Here is a 15,325-nt window from a genome sequence, read left to right on the forward strand (position 1 = left end):
AATTTTAAGTTATTATACTGGCTTTTTCTTTTTTTCTTTTTTTACTTTGAATATTTCGTTGTAAATATATTAATTTCTTCTAGACAAAAGGTTTGGTGAAAGTAATTTAATTTTTAATAGTCTTCAAATAATTTCACCCTCTAGTAAGTTAGAAGGGTTTCATAAATGAGAATCATTGTCTTGGCAAATGACAGTTCAGACCCAACTGATGAACAGATGAAGAAAGATGCCTGTACTGCAAATAGTGCCAGAAAGTAATCACTGTCAGGCCTTTGCTTCTCGTTCTCCGCTCATGAAATAGGCTTAACCTCTCAGTTGCATCCACTGTGCAGCCTTACCAGTCCCATATCTGTGGCGACTGTGCTGTGCTAATTACGCAAAGTGATACTTACTTATTTGTCAGCAACCGATAGTCTGCCACCTTGGTGCACAAATCAAGTATCTGATCCAAAATTTCTGAACATATCCCATAATGCTTCTTATAAGATGCTTGGGCTCTTTCCACGGAGATCTTCTCATGAATTTCCTTCTCCCTTAAGATTTGTTCAGCAAACTCAATCTTGGCTTGTTTGGCAAGAGCCTAAAACGACAGAAACGAAACTTAAATGCAAGTATTGTTATGAACATAGTGTCATAATAGCAAAAATATAATAATCTTTAGACAGAATGCACCCTTCCTTTACATTAGGATTTAGCCAATCAAGAATCAGTCCTCATTCCTTAATGCACTAAGGATTTGGTGTGACAGCAATGGCAGTACTAGAGAGACTCCATACTTAGCTCATCAACACAACACTAAAGTGGTCTGCATGGGAAAAGATCAGTGTCACAAAAATAAATTGGATCTTAGGTTTTCCTGAAGGTGTCCCAGTTTCATCATTTGCAGAGTCAAAGATCACAGAGAATTACGCTACTCTGGGTCAGATGGCAGGCATAGCTGGCGCCTACACGCTCTGTGACCAGGGCCCATAACCAGCAGCATCTGCTTTGACCGCTGGACTTCACATTTCAGATTTAACTTATTAGCTGGCAACATATGTGGTAGCTATCTTATTATAGTGCTTTGAGACAACACACTTTAACAAATCCTCAGTGTGTAAAAGCCCTTACTGCCTTAGTCTTTATATATGGATATTATTCATTTGTAGAAATCTACTTCTACCAAAAGCAGTTAAATATTTAAACATCTCATCCCCACCTTCTACTCGATTGCAACTGTGTTGTTTAACCCATTCTTCACATGAATTGCAGGCTAGCCAAGCTGAAAGGAACACGGTGCTTAGTTGAAGGATGCAAATTATCAGATGTTGCCTTTCAGAAAACTCTAGCAGCTGCTTCAGAAATCAGACGGTGTGCTACGCTGCCACACAAGTAAGATCTAATACCTGTGACTTGATTCAGCCAGGAGAAAATAGAAATAAATGTAGCTTTTGCAGCAACGGCCTTCAAATTCAAGCTCCAGGTTGTGAGAAGAATTATAGTTCGAGGTACTTAAGAACTCCAACAAACCACTTATCCCCACAGCAAGTTTCAATTTCCTCCAAGGAAGGTATTAATAATTTTCTTACACCCAGAAAAATTAACTGAACTATGTCATCCAAACAAGTGCTTTTCATCACGGTAACTGCTGGTAAAAAAAAAAGAAAAAAAAAAAGACTTGATGACGGCAGACTGCTGTGTAAAGGCCATCAGTGCTGGACCATCGCTGCCTTAGTTAGCGCGTTTGTTTTTCATTTCACCGGTCTGGATGACCTCTCTAAGACCAGTGTATTGCGTAGACTCAGGAACAACACTAGACTTTTCATCACTGCCTTGTTCCATGCAGAGTGAGTACCGGGGAGACAAGGCGCTGCACGGCATGCGCCATGAAGTCAAAAAGAGCTCAGCAAGAAAGAAACCTGGCGGATGAGACTTTATGGTGGCAATGACACTGAAATGGCTGAAGCTGGTTTCCCACGGTAGCCAAAACACGGAAGGAAACAACAGAAGTGCCGTAGCAGCAACAGAGTAGCTTCCAGCCTGGGCTGCTCTAGTGCTGGCTCCTGACTCTCTTCCTCCATCCTGGATGTTCTTGTTCCTCCTTCCTCCCTCCTTCCCTTGTCTTCCTTGCTCCCATCTTTGTTTACTCTGTTGTCTATCTTCCTCTTTTCCAGTCACCTATTTGGTCTCCTTAATATCTTTTACTGCCGCCATCAACTCTGTCACCATAGTTCCCTATCTCATTACATCAAAGTATGCAGTATCTCTAAAGGAAGAGAGAGGAGTTATAAAAGAAGTTTGTGGACAAAGTGATGCACTTGGGAGCAGAGACCTGCAGGAAGGCTGTGCACCTGACATGCTATTTGACTTTTAAACTTTTGCCTTTTCTTGCCTTGTGTGTAAAGCTTACACAGACATAGTGTTCATGTGTGCTTTTTGCAAGAATTGCATATGCATGCAATGAGAATAGTGCAATTGTGGTTCGACGCCAGTGCTCAAATGTGATTAATTATTATTCATAACAGTAGGTGGCACCAAAATGTAAACGCAAGAGCTGCTAGTCTAGATGAAATGTGCTTTTATCTAAAGGATCACAGAAGAAGCCAGCAAACTGGTAAGGCGAATACCATTTCCTTGTGTCCTGAGAGATCTTCTCTCCTGTATAGGCTCATTTAAGAATGCTTTATTAGAGCAAATGCAAGCTGCCTGAAATGTTGATCGCAATCAGTTTGAGTTCCCCAATGGGAAATAGAAAAGAAATTGAGTCAAGTAATGCATGATAAACAAATCTAGCTTTGTTCTGAGAAACCACACGTAAAAAGTTCAGGAGAAATGTGACGTAGTAAATGAGCAGCAGATCAGATATTTTGATTTTCAAGTTTCAAAATAATGTCATAGTAGCAAGGAGTGTACCTAGGAGACGGATCGTGACTTCTGGCCGCTCTTCTCATGGAAATAAATTAGGGCACCCCCTGCCTCCTCATGAATCAGTATAGTCTACAAGAAGGAACAGTGCAATATAGGCCTGGGGAATAGTGTCATATCAAACAACGATGAAATTACTTATTTAAAATTAATTCTTTCTTGCTGAAAGAAAGCTTTTGTAAAAGTCTCATTCTGGCTCAGAAAAGTCTCCTAAAATTGTCCATTCCGGTGCCCACACTAGTAGCTTCAGTGAACTTTAGACATGAGCAAGTCCCTAGGGTGTCTGAAGTTAAAACATAAAGATTAAAAAAAACACGAAGATGAGGTGAACGCCATCAGCCTTCTGTTAGCAAAACGCTATCTGAAGAAAGTGGAGAGATGTCCTTTAGGTGGTCAAGGAAAATGCAGATGAACCAAGTGTTTCAAACGATAGGACCACACAGGGTGCGCCATGTATGGCTGCCTGCTCTTTGCCAATTATAAACTGATAACCAAGTAAGATGTTTAGTGATTTACCAAATATGATTTTTAATGGCGATTTTATTTACCGCTTCTTTATCAAGAGCATCCTGGAAATCCTTAAGTCGTCTTTCTTCATATTGTTTCTCTCTGAAAATCCTATTTTGCCACAAAACTTCCTTTTCGTGCCGGACGTGCATGAGCTGCACTGCGATTCTGCGCTCCTGCTGGGACTGGCGCATCAGTCGGTGGATCAGCTGCTCCTCCCGATAGGCCTCCTGTGAGAGAGAGCCAACGCCTTGTCAGAGCTAAGTCCACACTACCCGCTACACGGAAGTCAGTTTGCAAGTAATGTGTGAAGACATGACCGCCATCTAAGTCCACTTCTGCCCATTGGGTTAAAGTTGAACATCAAACACACACACACACCCCACAGCGCGCGCGCGCGCGCGCGCACACACACACACACACACACACACACACACACACCACATACACACATGCACACACACATACACACACCCCACAGCGCACACACACACAACACAACACACACAACACACAAACACACCACACACACGCACACACCCACATTCAAAACTTGCAATAGAGGCTATTTAATCATAGAGATTTAATACTAGATACTTTTTAGAAACATGGTACTGAATGAAACTCACAATTGCTTCAAATAAGTTGTTACTTCCTTTAAAATCTAATAAAAACAAATTATGCAAGTTCAAAGTTTCTCTACTAGTGATGCAATTCTCGATTTATAATTAGGTTTTCAGAAGTTTGGAAATTAAATCTATGCACTTCAACATAACGACTCTTTGTCTGGAGTTCAGCTTTGCAGGACCTCTTTCTGATTAGGTGGTGATGAGAGGCGTGGGCAAAATACAATTCCCCAGGCCATCAGGATTTCTTTCTCTAAACAGAGGTATCATGTGAAAAAGGGAGGTACATGTAGTTCTCAGTGAGGACTTGGAAGAACAATTGTGTCTCTAATTTGACACCCAACCATCTGATGATTTGTAGAAAAACTCTGGGATCAATAATGATGCTGTCTCAAAGATTCTCTGAAGCTATAGGATTATAGGAGGAATAATATACATTTTTCAGATGGAAGATACAAAAACCACTCTAAGGCAAATGCTAAAACTGGAACTTTAGGCTTATTTTAAAATTTAAGTTGAAGCTCAACAGAAAATTAGGACATTTCTTCTGTTCACAAGATGCCTTAAAGTCATGAGAAACTTCACACACCAGGTGTTCTGTCTCGTTATTAAATTCTAAAAGCAGATCATTGTTGATAATTCTTTTCACCTTGCTATGCACTATTAGAAGAAGAGCAGAGTGTAAAAATGACCACATGTTCTTCATTTATTCACAGCACTGCACTGTGACCTTATATGACAAACAAACAGTAGAATCTATTGTTCTAGTCCTTACATATGGCATATGATGTATCATTAACTTGACCTGATAACCAGGACATCAGCCAAAACCACCACCACCAAAACCACAGGAAAAAAAAAAAAACCTAAACAAATAAACAAAAGCCATAAAAACTATCGAAGACCAGCTTTGACATCAACTGGGGAAACTGAGGCAGGGTGAAGACCGGTGGGTGGCTGGTGACCCTGCAGACTTTCTCTGAGGGCAACTCTCCAGGCTGGAACTGATTGTTACAGGCAATGGCTTTCACTGATAGTGGTGGACTGAGGGGCCAGAATTAAATTGCTGGTGGTGGGCCAGTGCTGATAGCTTCCTGGCGTGACTTAAGGCTACCATTGTATGTGGCTTAGGACTGATGGCTCCTAGTGGGGGCTTCCACTGATGGTGGTAAGTGTGTGTTAGAGCTGAGGGATCCTATGGGGGCTTCCACTGAAAGTGGCAAAGTGTCTAAAAAGAAAAGAAAAGGAGAAAAAAGAAACACACACACACACACACAACTTACACTTGATGATAAAGTAAGACAGACTCCAGCATGTAGGTTCCAACAAGCTTTTTCTTTTAATCTTCTCTTACTTCACACACACACACACACACACACACACACACACAGACACTACAGACACTAACATATTGGGTGGATGGAATGGATTCTGACAATATTACATACATACACATATCTTGGTGGATGCAACAAACTACCAAGAGCGAGTTCCAACCCAACCAGCTATTGCACATATGCACATCTATACATCTATACGTCAGTGGATGGACAAACTCCAAAGAACAAGTTCCAACAACGTTATTACTTCTCCCACAGCTTATATATCCCAGCAAGATCTTTCAAGTAGTACAAAAATCACAATGTGGTTACGTTCTGGCTTGGATTAGACAAGCCACGGTCTCAATTATATTTTTGAAAATATGAAATTGCTTCATTATTCAAAATTAATTCCGGAATATGAGGCAACTTAGCTGTCAAAATGTACTCTGGCTAGTCACCCTTATGAGGAACAGCCTAGATTATCACTGCGACTTAAATTGGGGAAAAGAGAGAGCACTGTAGGATGGTTGTATCCAGGCTATGTGTGTTAAGCTTCTTGAAGTTTGAAGTCCTAAAAAGACCTTGACATAAAAGCTAGCTGGAAAAGATTTTGTTGTTGCTGTTCTATAATGAAAGTAGTTCACATTTCAGAAACGAATTGTCTACTAAAGTTTCAGTGAACTGTAGTTTCTCATGTAAACTAAGACAGGCAATGGTTTCTGCTAAGGAAGGCTGAAATCCTACAACACAGATGAACTATCCTGTATTTGGAGTGAATACACAAACACAGCAGAGGATTCACTTCTATCTAAATTGTGTTGTGCATATTTTGGAAAGATTTCAAAGAATATCTAATCTAAAATAGTCTCAACTTGATTATTGGCTTCCCCATTTCTCCCATGAGGTGAAGCTAAAAGTTTACTTCAGTAACTATTAACCAGTTTTCCAATCAGCTGTTATGAAGGGACAGGCCACTCACTGTACCATGTATGAATGACTAAGTGGCCAGGGTCTATAGTCACTAATGATGAATGAGGGTACTATGAAAATTTACAAGTAAGGATTTTGCTTTTCTCATGTGAGGATTTATGTATGCCATCTGACTCAGAGTGACAGACAACACATATGCAAAACATTTATTTGTGTAAATTCAGGGCTTGGATTATGAAGTTCTTAGCAATGTTACTGTAGAGCTAACATCCCACCTCCTGTGCTTCGTGGGCTATTAACTGGTCCATCAACAGCCTCCGTCGCCTTTTCTCCCTTTGCTCACGCGCGAAAGCATCTTCTTCCAGGCGTTTCTGGATCTTTTTAATGTAGTCATCATCTGAGTAAGTGTTGAGCAACTCGGCAGCGGTCTGGTCAGTTGTTTCTAAAGAAGTCTTGGATGTACTGAAAGTAACAGGTTTTCGTTAGATTTTGACACAGTGTGATCACATGACCCTTCTTTTTTGTTAATTGTTTAATATGAGCATCAGATAAATGTTGAAGCCTGTAGCTTAGTGTCAGTTCCATTTGCTTTATCTCTCTTTCAACTCTGTCTGGCTGAGGTCCTTAGCGTAGCCTTTTTTCCTTAAGTCCATCTCTCCTTTTCTCAGTACATATACTCCCCAGTCTAACTAGATATCCTGGTTTCTCTCCTGGATCTTTCCATTGGTCTCTGGTTTCTTCTGTTTTAAGTCAACAGCGGGCAAACTGGGAATAATCAAAATGTCAGAGAGGACACCTCAATGGCAATGATATATAGATCAGATATAGATATGTAGATTATAGATAGATATATAGATTATATATCGATATATGGACATATGGATCAGATAGATACATAGACGTGATATAATCAATGTTAGCCTATTGAGAATACAATTCCTCTACATATGGTCCTATTCACTACTCTGTTCTCACTTACAATGGTAGAAGATATCCTAAGTATTCTCATAAGGCCATATGACTTCACAGGGCAGTGGAAGTCATTTGTCAGTTGAAAGTTGGCCTACCCCTCATGACTCAGCATAGGTCTGACCTGACATCAGCACAGGCCTTCCCAAAAGAAAATGAACACCTTAGTTCATTTGAAATAAATATTCAGTGAGATAAATGTTTCCTTAGCGTTAAATTTATAGTCTTTTAAAAAGTAATCATTAAAAATAAAAGAAATATTTTATGTGTATAGCAGTTGAGTCATCAATTCTCATCTGCATCTGTCTTTAAAAAGCCATTCGAATGCCACAGTACAGCTGCATAAGATACATGATAATGTTACTTGCCAAGGAATAATGAGTTCCTATGATGAAATATCATTTTTATGTTATCACTAATACAGCAGAATGTATTACAAAACAAAGGCATGTTACTAATGTGTGTTATGACTAATCAGTCATCAGTTTTCATATAGGCAGAATGACTCCTGCAACAGCGTGTTTAGTGTGAGATTAATACATATTTGTTACGAAGATCCTATCAGATTCTATATCATAATTTGTAGGCTTATTGCTTCCAGATAAATTTTGGGCTTATAATACAAGCATTCTTTTCTTGTTCTCTGTACAAACAGTGGGAGTGTGCTAAACTTAGAGAATATACTAAGAATCACTATCAAATATGAGTACAAAACACTAAAATTCAGATTATTTTGTCCACAGGCGGTGCAGGCATGGTTGTATTCTGTCACTTAGAAAAGGTCAGGATTCCATAGTGTAAATGTACCACAGTTTCTTTATCCATTCTTCTACTGAGGGACACTTAGGCTGTTTCCAGGTTCTGGCTATTATGAAGAAGGCCACTATGAACACGGTTGAACATATGTCCTTGTTGTGTGCTGGAGCTTCTTCTAGGTATATTCCAAGGAGTGGAATAGCTAGGTCTACTCAGATATTAAAAACAAGGAACTCCCAAAATTTGCAGACAAATGGATTGAACTAGAAATGATCATAATAAGTGAGTTAACCCAGAAGCAGAAAGACTCACATGGTATATACTCACTTATATCTGGACACTAGCCCAAGTGGCATGTCCCATGAAAGTCTTCACTTATCAGGAAAGTGAGACAGAGGGGAGGACATCCTATTGAGACTTTAGGTGAGAGAAGTATGGGAGAATGGGGAAATAGAAGGATCCAGAGGGTCCTAGAAACCTACAAGAAGAACATTATGATGGGTGGTCGTGGGCCCAGGGGTCCTGCTCAAACTAAGGCACCAGCCAAGGACAATACGTGCAGTAAACTTTGAACCCCTACTCAGATATAGCCAATGGACAGGACATTCTCCACAGTTGGGTGGAGAGTGGGGTCTGACTTTCACACAAACTCTGGTACCCTATATTTGACCACGTCCCCTGGATGCAGAGACCTGGTGGCACTCAGAGGAAGAATAGCAGGCTACCAAGAAGAGACTTGATACCCTATGAGCATATACAGGGGGAGGAAGTCCCCCTCAGGAACAGTTATAGGGGAGGAGAGTAAGGGAAAAATGGGAGGAAGGGAAGAATGGGAGGATACAAGGAATGGGAAAACAATTGAGATGTAATATGAATGAATGAATTTTTTAAAAGGGAAAAAAAGAAAAGGTAAGGATAAACCATGTTACAGTTCAGTACACAGAAGGTCAAGAGCAGAGCTGATATTTGCTTATTAAGATTTATTACAGTTAGAGCGCATCATGACACAGGCCCATGGTCTCAGCGACTGGGAGGTGCTGGCAGCTGAACTTCTGTGACAACAATGGCATCTTGCTTAATATAGTAATTTTCGTGCTATCCAGGACTACAGAGTGAGACACCCCCTCTCATCTCCAAAAATAAATAAATAACTTGAGCCAGTTTCAAAGACTTTTTTTTAAGGTTAGCACAGTCACATGTTTGTGGAAGCCCACAGGATCAGTCAGTACAATTCTCGCTATTCTCTTACTAATACGTACTATTACAAAGATTATATCCTACATTAAGTTTAGGTTATGATCCTCCCAAACATTGTGTTTATGCTGCCAGAAATCTGTTTCATGAATTCTGTGTTATTTACGAGTCAATGCATTCATCCTTTCATCCAGCCGTCTATTTACCCATCCGCTCAATTGCAAGGTAATAAGAAGGAGATGGAAACGTTGTATGACCCAACTCAAGCATTGCGCAATTAAAAAGTCATTGAAATGTTACATTGTATCCCAAAAATATTTACTAATCAAAAATGAACATCCATCAAATTATCACATCATGTGACTTTGTAAGATAAAATGATTAAAAAGTCTCAAAAATAAAAATCTATATAGCTGTTTAACTGAAGATATATTAATTTTATTACTTGTGGGTGTCTTGAAGACAGTGGTTATGTTTAATTTATATCTGAGTGTTTACCAAACATTCACAGAGATTAATAGTTTCTTGTAGGAATTGTCAGTATAGAAAGTTTGTCATTTTCAGAATTATTTGGTAAATCTATGGCATAAAATGCAAAATACAGTATGCAATAAACCTCAGCTAAGCAGCTAAGCTGGTAGTATTTATTGTATGTCTAAAATAAAACATGCCATGGGCAGTGTGCATGCAGAGGCGGCAGCTTGGGGATAAAAAGGATGGCCCATAAAATCTGGCTTTCTTTCTCACTTTGCTTTAGACCAGTGCTTTTCAGTATTTTTTTTTTTTATGGCTATAAAAGGAGATATTTGTGCAGAACATTTCAAGAGATTTATTTCCGTATGAGGCCACTCCCAGATACAGAGAGGTGGCTCCGGAGTGAGTCTCCAGCTGCCTCTCTGGGAAGATGGAGTCTTCATCCTATGCCCACTTCCAAGTTCCCTTGAAAATCTCTGGCATTAAACGGAACCTTCTGGGAAACACACATACAGACACACCCCAGAAAGACATTGAAAGAATGCCTGGACAAAGGGGATCCCGGGCTTGTGGATCAGCATAATCAATATTATGAAAGTGGTTATATTACATTATCAAAAGAAATATATAGATTCTAGATGTCCACCACCAAAATTCCAATGACGTTCTTCATAGAATTAGGAAAGATTTAAAGTTCATGAAGACTCTATATACCAAGAGCAATCTGAGCAAAAAAGAGATATTCTGACACTATTTCAATACTTGATCTTAAATTACAGTCAGAGCAATGGCAACAGATGAGGCACAAAACCAGACACGTGGACCAGTGGGATGGAGTGTCGTATCCAGCACTACAGTTGCTTAGGTTTTGGTGCAGGTTCCAAACTACTTTGGAGGAAAAACAACCTCCTCTGCAAATATTGCTGGCCAACCTAAATATTCCACATGTAAGGAGTAGTACATTTCCTTTCTCTTACCTAACATAGCAGTCAATTAAAAATAGATTAAAGAGTACAAACTCGACAGTTTGACACTACAGGGGGCATACATACAGGTGAGAACTCATTGTAACGGACTCAATAGCCCTGAGTGGTCACAACTGATAAATGGGCTGAATGAAATCCAAAAGCTCCCACTTGGCAAGAGAGGCAATAAATGATGGAGAGACAATGACAGAATTTCAGATCTTCCTTGTTACCTATGTGCATTACTCTGCTTTTACATTCTTAAGATGTAAACAAACTGACTTTACGTTTCATGATAACCATAATCCCATCCTAGATTAAAGTTGTTAATGAGTAAATAATCTGGATTTTAAGTCATTTTATCCTCTCTTCTTTCATGCATTCCTTCAATAAACCTTCAAACTGAATGATCCTTCAGGAACAGCTCCATAAACGTTTGTAAATATTCAAAGGTTATTCATAGCACTGGATAGATTTTTGAAATATAAAACATTACATCCTACCTTTCTTTAGCTTGGAGATCCTTTTTTATTAGTGCTTCAAATTTCTTAATCTCATTGGCCACATCCTTTAAAGAAAATTCACCATCAGTCCTCTGCCTTTAAAAGCCCTTGAGAAACTTCATTATGTTCAGTCAATTTAAAAAGGTGACACAGTACTAATTCAAAACACTTAACTACCAAGATAAGACAAGGTGCCTTCTGCAATACTTTCATAATTTTCATTTGTTCTTTGGATGAGGGTAACCTAAAACAATATAGAAATTGTCTAACTGGAATAACTTATTTCATGATTCTCTCCTTTCTTTTTAAAATTGTGTATGTGTGTGTGCATGTGTGCATGTGCGTATGCATGTGTGTGTGTGTGTGTGTGTGTGTGTGTGTGTGTGTGTGTGTGTGTGTGTGTGTGTGTAGTTGCCCCTGTGGAGGTGGGAGGACAACCTTTAGTTTCGGTCTTTAATTCAATCTTGTTTTAGGCAGGGTCTGTTTGTAAAGGAATTTTAATAAAAATATGGTTGTTCTTACAAAGAATCACATCCAAATATGTTCTGGGTCTGTGTGATCTGGCTGAAATGTAGACACACTCTGGATTACAGTATGGTCTGGCTAGAATGCAGACATACCCTTAATACATACATTTAATCCCAAACAATGAAGGTAAGGTTAGTTTATAGAAGGAAGCAGCTATGTTTGAAAGTGACCCTAATGGAGGGACGGACAAAGTGATGAGTCGGAGAAAAGTTTGAGAGAATGAGTCATAGATAGGATATCCTCAACTCTCAAGAGAACAGGACAGGACAGAGAGGTCACTTAAGAGCAGCACAAGAAAAAGAGAGGTGGGTTTTTTTGTTGTTTTGTTGTTTTTTGTTTTGTTTGTTTGTTTGTTGTTGTTGTTGGTGGTTTTACTGAGAGTTTCTTACCAGGACAATTTTACAGAAGCAGATTGCAGAGAGGACAAGCTAGACACAGGTAAAGACAGACAAGCCAGAGACTAAGCAGGAGCCAAAAGATCAAAACACATTGGCAGAATTAGTTTGAGTCCAGGCAGAGCAATTCAGTCAGAACCCAAGAGAAGGCAGTTTGAATCAGTCAGCTTGGAAAGGCGTTTAGACCAGATCACCTGAGTTGAACCAGCCAGCAAGAGTTCAGAAAGAGCCAGAAAGGCTTGGAAATGATTCTCATCTCACCCCCTCATTTGAGGAAATATAAACAACATTTACATCTCTTGTTCACAACAGGGAATTCTACTATTTTGGGTCCCATTTTCCAACAGGGTTGCTGGGATTACAGACACAAGCTACCACATGTTTGCTTATGCAGCACTTAGTTTAACCACAAACAATCTCCCTGGAAGAATCTCATTTTAATAGAGCAGCAATGGTTCTGTTTTGGTTTTTGTTTGTCTGTTTGTTTTGGTTTTGGTTTTGGATTTTGATTTTTGAAGATAGGATTTCTCTGTGTAATAGGCCTGGCTGTCCTGGACTCGCTTTTTGCTTTGTAGACCAGGTTGGCCTCAAACTCACAGATAGCTGCCTACCTCTGCCTCTTGAGTTCTAGGATTAAAGGTGTACACCATCACACCTGGCTGCCCTAAAGGTTTTAAATAGACCAAGTTTATCAGAGTCCAGGCATATGTTTTTAAAGTATAAATATCTCCTAAAAGTGTTTGCATTTGCTATTTTAAACATTTCCCATGCAACTCCACTTACTCGATAAGCTTTTCTCTAAATAATTTCAGCTCATGTGTATGTACTACAAATCTCTATTAATAAACCTTCATAAACTTGGGGGAATTTAGTTTCTGAATGAAAAAGTAGAGCCAGAAAAGTATGTGGATAATATTGTTTAGAATACAAATCTAAAGTAACAATGTACAGTGTAGGGATGAGAGAGATAGGCCTGTGTCGTCTTCACCAGCGCCTGCGTACTATACTAAAATGAGTCAGCATCCAGACTACAATTTCCTTAAATGATATAAAGGGAAGAACGTAATACTGTCTTGAGAGAAACTGGCACAAGTCAATAAAATGTGAAGTACCAGTCTGTATCTTGACCTATGTTGAATTAATGGTAACTATTGTCACCTTCCTTAGGTCAACAAAGAATATAAGCAATCAGGAAGTATCAAAACATAGTATTACTTTCCCATGACATAATTAGATTTCATTCTGTTGGAATGTTGACACTTGGTGTGGTCTAGTAAAACATCCAAGCGCAGCCAGTTTAATTTTAAGTGTTTTAACAGCAACAAATCAATTAACACTTCTAGGATTCATAAGAAACCACATTGCATGGTAAAGAGGAAAGGTATCTTCCCAGCTGCCTCCACACTTACCTAATGGAGTAGACTTCCTGCAGACACAGGAGTCCAAGCAGGAAATAACAGTAAAAAGAATGGGATATGCACAACTGCAGGAATTTTGGATAAGAATGGGAAGGAACAGAGATGTGTCGAAAAGAAAACAAGAAACTTTAAAAGGTCTCTCTCTGTACACCGCAGAGAGAGAGAGAGAGAGAGAGAGAGAGAGAGAGGAGAGAGAGAGAGAGAGGAGAGGGAGGGAAGAGAGAGAGGGAGAGAGAGGGAGAGAGGAGAGAGAGAGGAGAGAGAGAGAGAAGAGAGAGAGAGAGAGAGAGAGAGAGAGAGAGAGAGAGAGAGAGAGAGAGAGAGAGAGAGAGAGAACATTCTTTATTAAGAGAAACAAGACAACCGCAAGTGACCACCACTCACCTCTGCCTCCTTTTTCTTTTTCATCAGTTTTTGAGCCTCAATTGCTTTCAAAGCACGATTTGATTCTGGCTTCGGGATCTGTATAATGGCTGCTTGGATTTTGGCCATTATCTCATTTTGTCGTCTTCGGTTTAAACGTTGCTGAGTATGGCATAAATATTAATTTATTTATTCAACTTGTCAAAATAACAGGCACGTAACATATGCTTAGGTATACAAACACATAAGTTGAAAATTTCAGAACTTAACAATTAACCAATGCACAACTGTGTAATAATAGTAGGGAGACATTATCATTGTTTATGTTGAAAGTTATCATGCTAAAACACAATATTAAAGTGCTAAAATTATGACTAAATTATGTATTTGTTGTCATTATGTATGTTGGTACAAGAATAGCCAGGGGCTTTAAATACACACACACAAAAAGATTATAATTCTTTCCCAATGCTACCTTCCTAACCAGCCCAATCATGAGAAGAGATTCTTTTTCTCAGGTAGCACCTGAGACTCTATAGACGCAATAGCTGTCACTAGATAAGTCAGTGTCCCCAAACAAGGCCCCGCATACATGAGTTTAGGGGCAACCTCAACTATTGGCCTGACATCATTGGATTATCTATTAGGAAGACAAGCAATATTTATTTTAAGGATAATATAAACAGAATGATGTAATTGAGAGAGAAGTATCTAAAATATCATTAAATATTTTAAAACTAAATATCTTATGGGAATTATACACATCACTTTACTACTATAGCATTAAATTACAGTAGATCAATTAATTTCTATATCAAAAGATATGAAAATTAAATTTACTACCAAAATGCATAAGTTATCATTTTAAAGTTTTTTTATTTCACTTTCTAAAAATGAGAGTCTTTATTCCACTGCCACATGTTTATGAGGATTTTTATTTAATTGCCATGTTTTATTTTATGTGAATTTTTGTTTAATTGCTACATGCTTAATTTCTTTTTCTTAAGAAAATGAGGACACCACTTTGTCTCTTGTCTTACTTCCTATAACCAGGCTTCACATTCTCTCTTTCAGAGTAATTCACAGGGTCCTTCTCCCTTTGCCTCTTCATTTTTGGAGCTCTCCTGCATTGCACTTGGCTTTTCAAGCCTGGACTGGCTGGTTCAACGCCCATGAGCCCCAGCCCTTAACCTTAACTAACTTAACTTATCGACTGCACTGTCTCTACCATGCAAAGACTCGGGCAAGTCACAGAAGGCTTTCTATACTTTGCTTCTTGAACATATCTCTCCTTCCCCACAAGAAACTAACTCTGTTCTGGATTTATTAGCTTCTCACCATCCTAATCAATTTAAAAAGCAAGTTTCAAATGTAGTAGGAAGAACTACAATTCCATTGCCTGTAGTTAGCACATTCCATGCATCCAGCCATTTGAAATTCTCTTAAAAGTCTTTAATGATTGGATGATCTT

The 15,325-nt window shown here is 39.0% G+C and overlaps 1 protein-coding gene across 2 annotated transcripts in view; it reads right to left on the minus strand.

Moving 5' to 3' along the window:
• Positions 1-15,325, minus strand: part of Spef2 (sperm flagellar 2) — a 164,795-nt gene that overhangs the window by 120,843 nt on the left and 28,627 nt on the right. For both annotated transcript variants that reach the window (XM_051150954.1, XM_051150953.1), the window contains 5 exons: positions 13,876-14,016; positions 11,151-11,215; positions 6,565-6,751; positions 3,453-3,641; positions 393-580 (listed from right to left, as the gene is read on the minus strand). In XM_051150954.1, coding sequence (XP_051006911.1) covers positions 393-580; positions 3,453-3,641; positions 6,565-6,751; positions 11,151-11,215; positions 13,876-14,016 — 770 coding nt within the window. The remainder of the gene's footprint in view (positions 1-392; positions 581-3,452; positions 3,642-6,564; positions 6,752-11,150; positions 11,216-13,875; positions 14,017-15,325) is intronic.

Source organism: Acomys russatus, chromosome 9 (genome assembly GCF_903995435.1).
Source record: "Acomys russatus chromosome 9, mAcoRus1.1, whole genome shotgun sequence".
Lineage (NCBI taxonomy): Eukaryota > Metazoa > Chordata > Mammalia > Rodentia > Muridae > Acomys > Acomys russatus.